This window comes from Rhincodon typus, chromosome 3, assembly GCF_021869965.1.
Source record: "Rhincodon typus isolate 14 chromosome 3, sRhiTyp1.1, whole genome shotgun sequence".
NCBI lineage: Eukaryota > Metazoa > Chordata > Chondrichthyes > Orectolobiformes > Rhincodontidae > Rhincodon > Rhincodon typus.
The window spans coordinates 30,717,641-30,735,623 of NC_063334.1; the positions used below are offsets into that span (position 1 = coordinate 30,717,641).

General features: G+C 42.0%; 1 protein-coding gene across 1 annotated transcript in view; it reads right to left on the reverse strand.

Moving 5' to 3' along the window:
- Positions 1 to 7,095: 7,095 nt before the first annotated feature.
- palm2akap2 (palm2 and akap2 fusion) overlaps positions 7,096 to 17,983 on the reverse strand; it is a 157,449-nt gene continuing 146,561 nt past the window's right edge. Inside the window, exon 7 of the mRNA XM_048592658.1 lies at positions 7,096 to 7,276. Coding sequence (XP_048448615.1) covers positions 7,266 to 7,276 — 11 coding nt within the window. The 3' untranslated portion in view covers positions 7,096 to 7,265. The remainder of the gene's footprint in view (positions 7,277 to 17,983) is intronic.

A 17,983-nucleotide genomic window follows, 5' to 3' on the forward strand; every position in this document is an offset into this window, starting at 1 on the left:
ATCTTAAATCTGTGATCTCTGGTTACCAATCTGCCTGCTGATGGAAGCCGTTTTGCCATTTACCTTCTCAATCAACAACTCTTCATAATTCTAAATCTCACCTTAATTTTCTCTGCTGCAAGGTTTCAAGAGGAAATAGTTCTGAATTCATCAGGCGGTTGGAGCGACAGATTTGCTTTGTGTTCTACCCAGGTCTGGTCTTTATTAGAACGATAAAGGGCTGGAGAAATTCAGCAGGTCACGCAGCACATTTCAGGTCATTGACCTTTCATCAGAACTGAATAAAAATTTCAAATGGTTTTTACATAGCAGTTCACCTCTGATTTGGACACCTTTGTTTCTTCACTACATCTATTACCACACTGCTTGGCTGTTGCATCATGAAATCTTTTATTTGTTAAACTCCAATAGCTGGCCTCCATTCTATCACAGGCCTTCCCTTTTGTTCCTCCTGCCCCTTCCAGTGGTTTAAAAACTCTTACATTTCTACATTTCTTCAGTTCTGATGAATGGTCATGGACCTGAAATATTGGGCGAGATATTCACTGAGTCGGGTTGTATTGGGAGATCTTTGAAAATGGCGAGTGGGACCGAATTCTGGGATTCCCAATGCATTTTCCAGGTTTTCTTATTTTTCACCAGGATTTTTCAGGGCATAGGTGTTTCAGGCCATTGGTCCACACCCAGATCCCTCAATCTGGTTGGCACCATTGCAGGTCTACACTTCCATAACTTTTATTACGGAGGCATCATGAAGCAAAATTTGGGTGAGGGAACCTATTGAATGGTAAGTTCAGAAGGTTCTCCTCACACCTCCATGACCCCTCCATGCTCCTAATGCTAAAGTATCCACTGCCTCCCATATCTGAGCCTAAAATATACTAACTCCATGGGTCCTCATATGCTCATGTCAAGGTATGGTATTTCTACCTAATCACTCATTAAAAATTATGTAGAAATAATGGATACTACAGTGACAGTTGGATGTGTAAAGAAAAGGCTTAAAAAATGTGATTGATCTGTAACTTTTCACTATGTTAAAAAAAACATCCTTTTTACAATGGGAAAATAAAGGCAGCAGTCAGACTCCTTGAAATTTCAATACTGAAAATGACAAGATGCTTGACACCACATAACCTTCTGTAAACAGACATGAAATTGATACAGGCCAGTCAGAATTACCAATCAAGCAGGGATCAGATGTTTCAGCTCTTTAGTGGCTGCCTGTCTCCCTTTACCCCTTCAGTGATGTTAACTATGAAGATTTTCAGGTAGTTTATAAGGCAGGAAGTGACTTACCATTGTGGTTTTCTCCATTCCAGTGATGCCACCCACAGTTGATTGAATTGGCTGTCTGGGTTGGGATACAACATCTATTTCTTCCCCTAGAAGGCAACAATTAGAACTTACAACAAAAATACATTGTTACAAGTGACAGAAGTTGGACAACATTTTTTTGTGAGGCTGTATTACTTATTTATCTCCTCAGGCCTCAATTTTCTCTCTGCATTTAAGGCAGCAAGTGAGAATATTACCTGGAGTCTTGTGGGGCTCTTGAGTAGAAGAAACTGGGGTGACTCACCTGCTAAATTTTCCTTCTTAAGGGAGGGAGTTTCAATCTGCAACCTAGCTCCCTCTGAGTGGGCTGTTGATGCCCCACTTCACTCACCAGGAGATTAGCCACTATGATGGATAATGCTGGATAAGGGGTTATTATTCAATTTTGAGCCTTCGTACTGAGTGCTTGTAGACCATTTAGTGAAAGGAGCCATTAAAGCCGAGCATCATTCTGTCCTTTATTACTTCCTTGCTTGGTTAGGGACATGGGAATTATTAAACAAATTGGGACAAAAAATCCATCTATTCCTATCATCCTGCAACTTACATGATATAATGATAATAGAACTGTTCACCAATCATAGCAATCAATTCTATTAAACAGCCTACAACAAACTCTAGCTCTATCTAGTGCACTCTGTCAAATGCACAGAGAACTTGCAACAAAGCAGATGACTTAAAAGCACAAGGAGAGGTAAATGAAGATGATCTAATTACCATTCTGGAAACATGGCTGCAGTGTGACCAAGTCTGGGCATTGAATACCCAAGGCTGTTCAGCATTTACAAAGGAGAGGGAAAAGGAAAAGGGGCTGGTGTTGCGCTGATAAGGGATGGGATCAGTACATTAGGATGGGAGGATCTTAGAATGGAAGAACTAAATATGGAATCTGTTTGGGTTGAGCAAAGAAACTGCAAACAGCAGTAGAAGTTTTTTTTACAGGTCTCCAAACAGTCATAATTGTGCAGGGCATTGTATTAGTTAGGTTGTCAGTTATGACAATGGGTACTAGTATTCATAGGTGACTTCGATCTGCATGTGAACTGGATAAAGCTAATTCGCACTAAAGCTGTGAAAGACCAGTCTGCAGAATATGTTAAAGATTTTTTTAGAGTCATACAGCTCTCTTTGGTCCAACTTGTCCATGCTGACCAGGTTTCCTAAACTGAACTAGTCCCATTTGCCTGCATTTGGCCCAGATCCCTCTAGAAATTCCCTATTCATGTACCTGTCCATATATCTTTCAAATGTTGTAATTGTACCCGCTTCTACCACTTCCTCTGGCAGCTCATTCCACACATGCACCATCGTTTGTGTGAAAAAGTTGTCCCTCAGGTATCTTTTAAATCTTTCCCCTCTCACCTTGAACATATACCGTCTAGTTTTGGACTCCCCTACCTTTGGAAAAAGACGTTGGCTGTTCACCTTATCTATGCCCCTCATGATTTTATAAACCTCTACAAGGTCATCCCTCAATCTCCGATACGCCAGGAAAAAATGTCCCAGCCTCTCCTTATAACTCAAACACTTCAGCCCTGGCAATATCCTTGTAAATTTTTCTGTACCCTTTCTAGTTTAACAACATTCTTCCCATAGCAAGGTGATCAGAATTGTATGCAGTGTTCTAAAAGTGGACTCACCAAAGTCCTGTACAGCCACAACTAAATCCTATACTCAATGCTCTTACCAACGAAGGCAAGAGTGCCAAATGCTTTCTTCACCACCCTGTCTACCTATGATGCCACTCTCCAGGAACTGCACCCCTCAGAGCCTATGTTCATCAACACTCCCCTGGGACCTACCGTTAACTGTGTAAGTCCTGCTGTGGTTTGTCTTATCAAAATGCAACACCTTGTATTTATCTAAATTGAACTCCATCTGCTATTCTTCAGCCATTGGCCCACTAATCAGTCCTTGCCTTTCCAAATGCATATAAATCCTATCTCTCAGAATCACCTCCAACAACTTGCCCACCATTGACATCAGACTCACCAATCTATAGTTCCGTCAATATTCGTTACAGCCTTACAGGCATACATTAGCCACCCTCCAGTCTTCTGGCACCTCACCTGCAAGGGGCCTCACAATCTCTTTGATAGCTTCCCACAATGATCTGGGGTACACCTGATCAGGTCTTGGGGATTTATCTACTTTTATGCATTTAAGACCTCCAGCACCTCCTCTTCTTTCATGTGGACTCTTTTCAGATATCACTATTTATTTCCCCAATTTCCCTGGTTTTCATGTCTTTCTCCACAGGAAATACTGAGGGGAAATATTCATTTAGTATCTCATCCATCTTCGGTGGTTCCACATATAGACAGCTTCGTTGATCTTTAAAGGGTCCTACTCTCTCCCTAGTTACTGTTTGGATTCTCCTTAAGCTTATTTGCCAAAGCTATTTCATGACCGCTTTTTGCCCTCCTGATTTCCCTTTTAAGTATACTCCTACTCCCTCTATATTTCTCAAGGGATTCACTTGATCTCAACTGTCTATACCTGACATATGCCTCTGTCTTTTTCTTGACCAGAGCCTCAATATCTCTAGTCATCCAATGTTCCCAGATTAGTATGTTGAGGAACTGACTATCTCTGACTAGAGAACAGCCTATTTTAGATCTGGCATTGAACGACAAGTTAATATCTTGTTGTAAAAAAGCCTTCAGACATAAGTGACACTAATATGGAAGAATTTTACATAATGTTTAAAAGACAGATCATTCAATTGGGCTGAATGGCCTGCTTCCACACTATAGGGATTCTACGATTCTATGATTTTATAACTGGAAACCAGGCTGTTACGTTTGGACAAAGGAAATTATGAAGGTATGAAGGGCAATTTGGCGCAGTGGTTGGGGCAAAAAATTAAAAGATACGATTATATACAGTCAACGGATTGTCTTTATAGAACGATTACATAGTTTACCAGACCAATGTGTTCTGTACAGGCACAAAACCCCAAAAAGACAGTCAACTAACTGTAGCTAGCAATGGAAGTTAAGTTTTATATAAGATTAAAAGGAAAGGCCAACAAAGTTACCAAAACAATAATAAACCTGAGGACAGGGAGGATTTTATAATGCAGCAAAAAACTAATAATGAAAAGGAGAAAATAATATGAATTTAAATTAGCAAAAATCATACAATTGACTGTAAGAACTTCTGTATGTATATAAAGGAAACATTTGTCTCAGACAATGTGGACCCATTAAAATCAGGAGAATTTACAATGAGGAATAGAGAAATGGCACAGAAGCTTTGTGTCTGTTATACCAGAAATCTTACATAATTAGAGGTCTAAGGAACAGGGGAAAATGAGGGGTTGAAGGAAATTAATATTATGAGAGAGTTGAAATGGAGAAGTTGGTAGCGCTGAAGGTTGATAAATACCTGGGACCCAATATTCCAATACGTTCCAAAATTTTGAAAGAGGTAGCCATGAATATAATGGATACATTGATGATTATCTTCCAAAATCCTATAGATTTGAGAATGGCTCCTGCAGGTTATAAGGCAGCAAATGTCACTACGTTTTTAAGAAGCAAAGGCAAAGGAAACAGGGAACAATTGACCTGTTAGCCCTACCTCAATAGCAGGGAAAAGTTAGAATCTGTTGTCAATGATGTGATAAATGAACACTTGAATCATAATGACCTGATTGAGTATAACATGAATTTGTCCAATGAAAATTGTATTTGATGAACTTCTTGGAGTTTTTTGAGGATGTTCCTATCAGAACTAATGAAGGGGTGTTGGTAGACATAGTATACTTAGATCTTCAGAAGGCCATTGATGAAGTCCCCGAGAGAGAGGATGGTTCATAAAATCAAAATACATGGGAGAAGGTAATATCCTGGCATGAATTAAGGAAACAGGACATTTTCGCATTAGCGGGCTATGGCTGATGCGTACCACAGCGATCAGATTTTGGGCTCCAGTTGTCCACACTACATATCAATGATTTGGATAAGGGAACCAAGTTTGTGGGTGACATAGAAATAGGTAAGAATGTGTGCTGTGATGAAGATACAAAGTGGCTTCAAGAAGACTTGGACATACTGAGGGTATGGATAACAACATGGCAGATGGAATATAATGTGGAAAAATGTGAGGTTATCTACTTTGGTAGGAGGAACATTGCAGAATATTTTTTAAATGGTGAGAGTTTGGATGTCTAGATGTACAAGGGGACCGGTGCTTTGTCAAAAAGTCACTGAAAGCTAACATGCAGGTATGTCAAGCTGTTTGGAAGGCTTGTGGAATATTAGTCTTTATCACAAGATATTTAAGTGAGGAGTAGTGAAGTCTTGCTTCCATTGTATAGAACATTGGTTAGAGTGCCTCTGCAGTGCTGGGTGCAGTTTTGGCCCCTTTGTTATTATTGCCACTGAGAGAGTGTAATGAAAGTTCGCCAGACTTGACCCCAGGATGACAGGACTGTTGTATGGAAAGAGATTGGGCAAACTGGCCGTGTGTTCTTTTCAGTTTTGAAGAATAAAAGGTGACCTCACCAAAAGCCAAAAAGTACTTAAACAGATACACAGGGTAGATCAGACAAGCTGTTTCCCCCATTTAGATGGTGATGATCAATTGATGCAATTTCAAAATCAGGAGAAAGCCACTTAGGAATGGAGATGAAGAGAATTTATTTTACTCAAAGAGTTGTGTATCATTGGAATTCTCTACCACGGAGTGCTGTGGAAGCTTAGTCTTTGAGTATATTTAACGTAAAGATTGATACATTTCTAAAGGTGAATGATGTAGAGATATAGTGTGGGAAACAGTCGATGAAATGATTGTTCAGACATGTTTGAATTGAGTGGCAGAACAGGTTCGACACCCTGAATGGCCTATTGCTTTTTCTTGTGTCTATGACCCAGACATGACTGGATGAGAAGCCCAGTCGGGAAAGTTTGGGAGTCATTGATATTATGTCTCAAATTACATGTGATGGTGGTGTTGTGTTACACATCACTCTGGGAATCTGAGTTGCTGGGGAAACATGCACTTTTACATGCATATTTGTAATCCAGAACTATGGCTAGTAATGGTAGAGGCCCCAAAGCATTGCTGACCAGGAATCTTTCCCAATCTTAGCCCACCAGCGGCATGTGTTGGAAGGGTTTCAAGGTGGATACTCAACCTGTTTGGCCATGGACCTTCCTTGACCATATGTCCTAGAATAGGTCTTGAACCCAGAACTTCAGGCCCAGAAGCAGACATATTACCAATTGTACCACAAGATCTCCATACAATTACTCATGTAGGATATTCAAAAATGTAATTTTCCAAAAGAACTGGGTTGGGGTCAGAACGCCATGCTGTTGTATGTGTTTTGGAATGGACAAATATCAGCTAACGTTTGGGGTAGATTGCTGCCACCAATTCCCCTTTCCATATTCTGTTGAAAGGTCTGTGTGATTATCAGTGGTAGAGAATGAACCACTAATGAGTCTTAGTAAAAAGAGGCATTTGCCTTGACAACAAGATTTAATTTATTGCTTGATAGCACTAAGTACAAGTTACATTGGCAAGTCAGAAATAATTACGAAGACTATCAAAAGCCAGGGATTACACATCTGATTCATCAGAATCTCAAACCGGACTCCTGGCTTTCCTCTCAAAACTATATGACATCATCAGATTGGGTGGAGACTAATGCACCCTCAAACATTAACCTTTTCAGAACCATTATCCTATGCAATGCAGGTAATTTTCATTCTCTAAACCACTAAGGGTGTTGAGTACAACATCCGGGCAATGCATGACTGTATTGTCAATATGTAGCTGCATTGTTGCGGTGCCAGCTTTCTGATGAGGCATGGACAAAAGCTCTGTCTGTCATCTCAGGTGGATGTCGGAAATCACACCATATTATCTTGAAGAGCAGGAGAGTTATCCCCAATGCCAAAACCGATATTTCCTCCTCAATCAACACCTAAAAACAGATTATTGATTCATTCTCACATTGTTGTTTGTGGCACTTTGCTTTGTACAAAATACATATCCTATATTTGAACAACAATGACACTTCAAAAGAATTTAACTGAGGCATTCCAAAGCATTTTACTGCCGAAGTGTTGAAAGTTAGTGTATGAATATAAGTTTTTCCTTCTCACAGTCTATCCTATATTTATTCACACCGTCAATCATTAGATATTTTCCGCTCTGTAACTTGTAATTGTTCACACATTGGAAAATTCAAAATAATGCCAAAACTGGCTCTAGGGATGCAGATTTGAGATGAGATTTTTATTAAAGATTACAAGTTCCAATTTCAATGAGAGGATGAAAGAGGTGTATGAAAAACTGTGAGTCAATCTCTTCCAAGCTGCAGCTTTGGGAAAGAGGGTGGAAAATGGTGAAAAATGTGTTATTAATCTAATGAAGTTTGAGCTCCTGCTTTACATACGTAAGTAGAAATTGAGACAGATGGTGAATCAAAGCAGTAGCGTGCATTTTTGAGTTCACCTAGACCCAGAGGATTCTGCAGAAGAAAGCAGATGGGGCAGGTAACACCTGCACTTATTCCTACCCCAGGATGTTGCTACTCAAGTTACGCTCAACACTTATCTCCCACCCTCATTACAAAACAGCAGAGCTGAGAGCTGAATCCTGGACCATCTGTTAACTGGAGGCGGGAATCTCTTAAGATGAATGATGTGTTAAAGTGAACAAAGGTCCCTTTTGTTTTGTCTGGTTGCTGAAGCCAGTTAATACCTGCCCTGGGAGCTTAGTACTTCTGTTAGTTATGTACTACATTGGTGAAAACATTCGTCTGACAGGTTCAAAGGCCACACTTCCATCAAACCTATGCCAAAGAAGATTTGGAAATCTTAACATTGAATTACATAGGTTTAACACAGTATTAATAGAAAAGAAACTGACCATTTGGCCCAATGGGTCAATGTTTATCCTCCAAATGAGCATAATCATCAAATCTCGTCAAATCATATCAGCATATTTCGTAAACCTTTCTCTGTCAAGTGCTAAATGTAGTTTCCTCTTAAATACATCCTTATTATTCACTTTAGCACTCCCTGTGATAGCAAGTCCAATATTCTAATACTATGGGTGAAGAGATTTCCTCTGAATTCCGGAATGAATTTATTAGTAACCATTCTATACCAATTTTGGACCTCCTCCACAAGTGAAAAAGTTTCCCCTAGGTCCACCTAAATGAATTTCCAACAATTATAAAGACTTCTGCCAAGTAATTTCCTCAGTCTTCTTTCTTTGACAAGAAGGAAGCCCTAACTTGTTCAATGTGGACGGGGAGGTTAGTGAGGCTGGGCAACAAGAACAAAATGACTATGATATGACATTGCTTGTTTCTGGAAATCTTTATGGAGATTGAAAGTTCCCCCTTAAACTCAGCAGGGTAAATCTGAACTTTGTGTGGCAGTGCATAAGAGTGGTAATGAGTCAGTTTTATATCTCTTTCCATTGAATTCCATGGTAATAATGACAGGGAGCTATAGAATATGGGCCTCCCCATCCATTCTCATTCATTTCATACTATCTCCTAAAATCAACATCAACCCCAGGGAGTCTCTTCATGATTTGGAGGATTAAAGCTGTGTTGCAAAGGGAGTAAAGTTGTCTTGTGTGATGTTATCACATAGAAGCAACAAAATGGTCTAATATCCTGTGTTCTCACTTTATGAAGTCATCTTCACTTCCGTCAACAAGAAGAAGAACTCTTGAACTACGTTGTCAATAATATCGAGACCATCTATTCAATTGCCTCTGCTGCTTATTCAACTTTTCCACTCAGCCAAGACTCCCCTCAAGCTCTTATTTACTGGAATGACACCATATTCTTGGATAATGATGATAGAAGTTGGGCTTGCTTTCTTTAGAGCAGAGAATATCGAGGGGAAGTTTAATCAAAGTTATGAACATCGTCACTATTCCAGGACAGACCCAGCAGAGGTGGAGCACAGCGGTATACAGTTGAGAGTAAGTTGCCCCGAATATCTTCAAATTTACTCTGGTCTCCATGAAGTTTTATAGCATCAATCATGTCAAACATGGTCAAGGAAACTGCCTGCTGATTACGACGGACTACTCTCCTTGACTGGTGATTCAATATTCCTCCATGTTGAACACTACTTGGAGGAGGGTACGAAGGGTTGAAAGAAATGTATTCTAAGTGGGTAACTTCAAGGTCCATTACCAAGAATCACTCGGCAGCAGCACTACTTGTCAAGCTGGTTGAGTCCTCAAGGATATAGCAGACAGACTGGGCATGGCAGCTGGTGAGGAAAAAACATACTTGGCTTCATCCTCACCAATCTGCCTGCCACTGATGCATCACTGCGCTGGTAAAAGGGACAGTGATTGTGGAGACAAAGTCATGTCTTCACATTGATACCACCTTATATTGTGTTGTGTGGCACTATCGCTGTGCCAAATGGTACAGAATTCAAACATATCTAGCAATTCAAAACTGGACATCTTGAGGCACTGTAGGCCATTAGCAGCAGTAGAACTATACATAAACACAATCTGCAATCTCAAGGCCCGACATATCCACCATTCAATCATTATCATGAATTATCAATTAATTATCATTATCAATCCTGGTTCAGTTCAGAGGCAAAAGCATCATCAGGCATACCTAAAAATGAGTTGTCAACCTGTTAAAGCTGCAAAACATGACTATTTGTATGCCAAGCAGCAACAAGTGATAGACAGGACTAAGCAATTCCTCACCAACAGATCAGAGCAAAACTCTGCTGTCTGGAGGAGGAAGTTTCACAAACTTCATCATCCTCCCTGATGGGGGAGCCCAGCACATCAGTGCAAAAGGTAAGGCTGAAGCAGTTGCAACACACTCCAGCCAAACGTGCCAAATGAATGATCCAAATTGGCCTCCTCCAGAGGTCCCCAACATTACACATGCCAGTCGTCAGCTAAGGACTTGGTTCACTGCATGATTTCAAGAAATGGCTGGATGCATTGGATACTGCAAAGACTCTGGGCCCTGGCCACATTTTGGCAGTAGTGCTGAAGACATGAACTCCAGAATTTGCTATGTTCCTGGCCAAGCTGTTTCAGTACAGTCACAACAGCTAGTTAACAAAATGGAAAATTGCCCAGCAACATTGTGGACACAAAAAGGAGGACAAGCTAGCCCAGCCAATTATTGCCTGTCAGTCCACTCTTGATTACCATTAATGTGATGGAAGTGGTCACCCATGGTTCCATCAAGAAGCAATTACTAAGCAATAACTTGCTCACTGCGTTTGAATTTTGCAGCGCCAACAACTCTTATTACAGCCTTGTTTATAAAAGGAACAAAAAAGTTGAATTCCAGAGAAGAGGTCAAAATGACCATCCTTGACATCAAGGCTGCACATGATTGAATTTGGCTTCAAGGAGCCCTGGCAAAACTGGAGTTAATGGCAATCGGGAGCGGGCGGTGGTATCTCTCTTCTGGTTGGAGTCATACTTAGCACAAAGGAAGATGGTTATGGTTTTTGAAGGTTAGTCATCTCACCTCCAGGAAATCTCAGCAGGAACTTCTCAGCATAGTGACATTTGAGCCAACTAACTTCAGCTGTTTCATTCATGGCCTTTTCTTCATCATAATATCAGAAATGGAGATGTTTGTTGATGATTGCATATTGTTCAGCGCTATTTGTGACTCCTCAGATATTGACGCAGTTTGTGTTCAAATGCAGCAAGACCTGGAAATATCCAGGCTTGGGCTAACATTTGTGCCACAGAATTGCCAGGCAATGACCATCTCCAACAAGAGAGAATCTAAAGATCATTTTTGACATTGAATGGCTTCACCATTGCTGAATATCCCACAATCAATAACTTGGATGCCACCATTGATCAGAAATGGAACTGGATTGGTCAAATAAATATAATGGCTACAAGTGCAAGTCAGGGGCTAGGAATCCTGCAGCATATCACTCATCTTCTGTTTTGACAAAATCCGTTCTCCATTTACAAGTCTCAGGATTGCGACGGAATATTCCCGACTTGCCTGGATTATTGCAGCTCCAACAACATTCGGCAAAGCCTGACATCATCCAGGACAAAAAAAACAGAAGTTGCTGGAAAAGCTCAGCAGCTCTGGTAGCATTTGTGAAGAAAAGTCAGAGTTAACGTTTCGGGTCTGGTGACCCTTTCTCACAACTCTTTTCTGACCTGAAACGTTAACTCTGACTTTTCTTCACAGATGCTGCCAGACCTGCTGAGCTTTTCCAGCAACTTCTGTTTTTGTTCTTGACTTACAGCATCTTTCAGTTTTTATTATCCACGACTAACCAGCCTTCTTGAATATCACTACACCACAAACATCCATTCTCTCTACCAACAATGCTCAGTAGCAGCAGTGTGCACCATCTATAAGATGTATTGCAGAAATTCACCAATGATTCTCAGCACCTTCCAAACCCACAGCCTCTACGATCTAGAATGATAATGGCAGTGGATACAAGGGTACATTGCCTTTTGCAAATTCTCCTCCAAGGCACTCACCATGCAGAGTTGGAAATTTATCACCATTCCTTCAGTGGTACTGGTCAAAATCCTGGAAATCTCTCCCTATTAGCATTGTGGACCTACCTACATTAAATGGACTGTGATGGTTCAAGAAGGCAGTTCACTACTACCTTCTTAAGGATGACTACAAATGAACAACAAATGCCCACCCAGCCAATGACACCCTCACTCCATGAATGAATAAAAAAGGAAACTTTACAGAGTAAATTGGGAGAAACTATTTCACACCAAGGCAGGTTGGGAACCAAAGGACACAAGTTTAAAATAATCGGAAAAAAAGTAAGAGCAGAATAGGCGAAGACTTCTTTTTTGATGCAGGTGGTTGTTATCCAGAATGTACTGCCTGAAAGAGGAATTGGATAAATGCTTGAATGGGGAAATTTTTGCAGGGCCAATGGAAAATAGCAGGCAAGTGGGACTAATTGGAATACTTTTTTCAACGAGCCAGCTCTGAAACAGTAGGCTGAATGGCCTCTGCTATCCTGTACAATTCAAAATGGAAGTAACATGTAGCATTGATGCAGATTTAAGTGTACATAGATTTATTTAAAGGATTTGCAGATAAGCAATTAAAAGGATTTGAAGAAATGTTTCTCAAGGTCTGGAAATGAATGCAAAGGGCCCAAATGTGTTGGTTGTCATAGAAACAGAGCCATGTTTGGTCATGTGTGAACAGCTTAGAGAGTAGGAACTTTCCTGTGGGCTTTTGTGCCTTTTGTGCCTGCTGAGGTACCTTTGTTGGAGAGATATTAAAACAATGCCTGATCTACCAGGTGGACATGGCACAAGTTTCGAGAGGGTAACGTATGGAGCCAGCTGTCATTCTGTTGGGAGCACTCTCATCTCAGAGTCAGAAGTTCCCACTTCACCGCAAGAATGAAGGCTGACTCTCACAGGGTGGAATTTAATGTGAGAGGTGGTTGGTCAAGGTGGCTTGGTGGGGAGTCATTGACTAGAGAGAAATCTGTTGGCACTCCAATGGGATAAAGTTCCAAATTAGCAGTGGTCCCTCTCCCACCAATACACCTATCCGTTTTGGGACTATTAAATCTCTGCAGTGCCCATTATCAGACAGAAATCCTGCTGCTGTGAGCTGCTGACCAGTCAGGATAACTGCAGATTTGCTGGGATTGGTGTTAATGGCTGATTTTGCACTGGGGCTTTATCGATAATGGATTGTCGAAATCCAGGTAATTCTGGGTGGGATAGGGCTCTCAGGGAAGCAGTGCCACATCGGGGAAGGGGATTTGAAGGCAAGTGTGGGGGAGCAGCTTCCTGTTGGCTTTCCTTTGCTACTCTGGATGCTTGGAGTGGGCACACAGAGCTTTTGAACAAGGGAATCGCATCCCTAATTCCCAGAAGGCTCCAGGCAATCTAGCAGGATTTGCTGGGTAGTTTCCCACATAGCAAATCCCTACCTGCTGATGGTTGAATGCTAATGGTAGTGGAATCAGGCCCTGAACAGGCCAGTAACTGGCCCCAATTGGACTCTAGGCCACTGGATTTGGACTTAATTTAATCAAAATGGGACAACAAACTCCACACAGCTCAATCAGATACCAGCCAAATATCGAGACTTACCTTAGAATTAGGGCTGGGGGCAGGCATTAAAGTCCACCAATTGTAGGGCGGAAGCTGAGGAAGTACTGCGCTGTAGGCAGAGTCAACTTCAAGATCAGATATTACACTGAAGCCCTATTAATCTATTTGGGTGGACATAAAACATTCCATAGCACTATGTCAAAGAAGAGCAGGGAAATTCTTATCCTTCAGTTAACCTCACAAAAACAGATTGCTTGGTCACTGTCACATTACTATTATTGGGCACATATTGTGTGCTGTGTTTTCTACACTACAGCAATGGCCACATCATTAGTTGTAAGATACTTTGAGGTATTCAATGGTCATAAAAAGTGCTATACAAATGCAAGAAGGGAGGTGAGAGTGATCGTGGTCACAATTGACCAAGTGTGGCCTCAACAATCCTTAACATAACTAGGGTCAATGGAAATCAGGAGAGACCCCCTGATGTTTGGTGTCAAACCCGGCACATGGGAAGATGGTTGTTGTTGGTGAAGGACAGTCATCTCTACTCCAGGACATCTCTGCAGGAATTCCTCAGGGTAGTGTTCTAGGCCCAAACACATTCAGCTGATTCATCAATGAATTTTCTATTATCATAAGGTCAGAAGTGGGAATGTTCACTGATGACTGCACAATATTCAGCACCATTTGCAAACGTAGCTAGACCAGGAGAATATCCAAGCTTGAGCTGACAAATGGCAAGTTACATTTGTGTCATACAAGTGCCAGACAATGACCGTCTCCAACAAGAGAGGATCTAACTATCAACCTTTGACATTCAATGGCATTACTATCAGTGAATCACCCACTATCACTATCCTGGGGATTATCATTGACCCAAAACTTTACTGGAATAGCCATAAATGTATTTTGGCCACAAGGGCAGGTCAGAGATGAGGAATCCTACAGTGATTAACTCACCTTGTGATTCCCCAGAACCTGTCCACAACCTATAAGGGCACAAGAGAGGAGTGCAATGGAATAATCACCACTTGCTTGGGTGAGCATGGTTCCATCAACACTCAAGAAGATTGACACCATCCAGGATAAAGCAGCCCCCTTGATTGGCACAACATCCAAAAATATTCACTTCTTCTACCACTAATGCTCAGTCATAATAGTGTGTACCTGCAAAAATTCACCAAAACTCCTTAGAAAGCACCTTCCAAACCCACAACCCCTACCATCTAGAAGGACAAGGGCAACAATGGGAACATTACCAACTGCAAGTTTCCCCCCAAAACACTCATCCTGATTGGAAGTATATCAGTGTTCTTTCAGTGTAGCTGGGTCAAAATCCTGGAAATCCCTCCTTGATTGCATTGTGGGTCTACATATTGCAGTGGTTGACATAGGCAGTTCACCACCAGCTTCTTGAGGGCAACTAAGGATGGGCAATAAATGCTTACCCAGCCAGTGATGCCCACGTTCTTTGACCGAATCAGAAAACAAGTATTTTTTCAGGTGAATTCTTCTTGGAATCTTAACCAATCCTTCAACCTACAAACCAAGCGGAGGCTCGGGGACCGCTTTGCAGAACACCTATGCTCAGTTCGCAATAAACAACTGCACCTCCCAGTAGCGAACCATTTCAACTCCCCCTCCCATTCCTCAGACGACATGTCCATCCTGGGCTTCCTGCAGTGCCACAATGATGCCACCCAAAGGTTGCAGGAACAGCAACTCATATTCCGCTTGGGAACCCTGCAGCCCAACGGTATCAATGTGGATTTCACAAGCTTCAAAATCTCCCCTCCGCCTACCGCATCCCAAAACCAGCCCAGCTTGTCCCCGCCTCCCTAACCTGTTCTTCCTCCCACCTATCTCCTCCTCCAACCTCAAGCTGCACCCCCATCTCCTACATACTAACCTCATCCCGCCCCCTTGACCTGTCTGTCCTCCCTGGACTGACCTATCCCCTCCCTAACTCTCCACCTACACTCACCTTTACTGGCTCCATTCCCGCCTCTTCGACCTGTCTGTTTCCTCTCCACCTATCTTCTCCTCTATCCGTCTTCTATCCGCCTCCCCCTCTCTCCCTATTTATTTCAGAATCCCCTTCCCCTCCCCCATTTCTGATGAAGGGTCTACGCCCGAAACGTCAGCCTTTCTGCTCCTGTGATGCTGCTTGGCCTGCTGTGTTCATCCAGCTCTGCACCTTGTTGTCTCGGATTCTCCAGCATCTGCAGTTTCTACTATCTCTGATCCTAAAGATTTGTCCGATGTTGCCTGAAAGATTTGATGTAGACAGATAGTCATCATCTTGATTAGTTGAGGAATGTAAATTGTGTTCTGAAGAAGAGTCATATCAGACTCAAAACATTAATTTTGTTTCTTTCCATAGATGCTGCCAGTCCTGCTGAATTTCTCCAACATTCTCTGTGTTTGTTTCAGATTTCCAGCATCTGTGGTATTTTGCTTTTAACTTAAATTCAGTCAGTTAAATAAATGCAAAATGAATTAATAAAAATGCTAGCATCAGTAATGGTCACCTTGAAACTACCAGGTATTCATAGAAACTAATTCTGTTTACCACTGATTGTCAGGGATAGAATCTGCTGCCCTTACCTCATCTGGCCTCTATTTGTTTCAGAGATAGTAGGAACTGCAGATGCTGGAGAATCTGAGATAACAAGGTGTACAGCTTGATGAACACACCAGGCCAAGTAGCCCCAAAACGTCAGCCTTCCTGCTCCTCTGATGCTGCTTGGCCTGCTGTGTTCATTCAGCTCTACACCTTGTTATCTCTGGCCTCTATTTGTCTCCAGTTGCATAACAATATGGGTGTAGGGTTTTAATTATCCTCAGAAATAACCTAGCAAACTACTCAGTTGTATCAAACTCTACAACAATGTACAATCCCTGAGGGAATACTTTCAGCAGACAGATAGCTGCGGTTTAACAAAGTGGCTCATCACAAACTTCTGAAGGGCACTTAGAGGTGGGTAATTTCTATTATGGTGTATGTAATAACTTAAAAGACCTTCAAAGATAGCACAGTATTAATTCAGGCAGAAGACACATGTCTAGTGGCAAAAAAGATGAGAAATTTCCAGAAGTATGACCTCCTGAGTTGTTCAGACGCAGAACAAAAACAGAAAGAACTGTGGATGCTGCAAAACAGAAACAAAAGCAAAAATTGCTGGAAAGGTTCAGCCAGTTTGGCAGCATCTGTGAAGAGAAATCAAAGTTAACGTTTTGGGTCCGGTGACCCTTCCTCAGAACTGATGGTAGCTAGGAAATGTTGGTTTGTGTACAGGAGAAAAGGTGGGTGGAGGGGCTAAGGAGTAAACAATAGATGTACATAAAGAGAGAGAAGAACAGTTGGACAAAGGAGTGGATAATGATCTGGCTAGGAGGGTGAATAGCTGTTAATGGAGACTGTTAGTGGCTAACAATAGGTAGTGTGTAATGGCAGACTATGTGATAACAAGGGTTGGTGTGTGGGGGTGGGGGCTGGGACATAGGAGAGTTCAAGCCCTAAAGTTATTGAGCTCAATGAGGTGTTGTTCTTCCAGCTTATGCTGAGCTTCAGTGGTGCACTGCAGCAAGCCTGAGACAGAGATATTGGCCAGGGAACAGGGTGGTGTGTTGAAGTGGCAGGCAACTGGAAGCTCAGAGTTATTTTTGCAGGCAGAGGTAAATGGACAGGAGTTGCACCTTTGGTGATTGCAGGGGAAGGTGCTGTGGGGCTGTGGGGGTGTGTTGGGGGTGAAGGAAGAGTGCACCAGGGTGTCCCAGAAGGAACAGTCCCTGCAGAAGGTAGACAAGGGAGGGGAGGGGAATATGTGTCTGGTGGTAGCATCTTGCTGGAGGTGGTGGAAATAGCGGCTACTGATCTTCTGGATGTGGATGCTGGTGCGATGGTAGGTAAGCCATCTATGCCATGGTAAGCCATGGTTACCTACCATCCCCCCAGCATCCACAACCAGAAGATCATTAGCCGCTATTTCCACCACCTCCAGCATGATGCTACCACCAGCAGAAGGGTCCTGACCCAAAACATCAGCTTTCCTGTTCCTCTGATGCTGCCTGGCCTGCTGTGTTGCCCCAGCTCCACACTTCGTTATCTCTGACTCCAGAGTCTGCAGTTCTTGCTATCTTGTTATAGACTCCTTTGTCTGTCCAACTGTTCTTCTCACTCTTTGGGCTCTATGTACACCTATTGTTTACTCCTTAGCCCCTCCACCCACCCTACCTTCTGCATAAAAACCGACGTTCCTAGCTACCATCAGTTCTGAGGAAGGGTCACAGGACCTGAAAAGTTAACCAAGATTTCTCTTCATGAAGCTGCTAGACCTGCTGAGCTTTTCCAGCAATTTCTGTTTATGTTCACACACTGGTTTTTTTAATGATTCAAAAGCACAAATATTTAATTGAATTTGCTGACACACAGCTTCTGTTGCATTTCCAACACTTTCTGTGGGATTCTTATAATGCTTCTTGTAATACTTTGAAAATTCCAAAAAATCTAAATAATATGTTAAATTTGGTGTTGCTAATAGTGCGTTTCTTTAACTTGGTATGAAATGAGCTG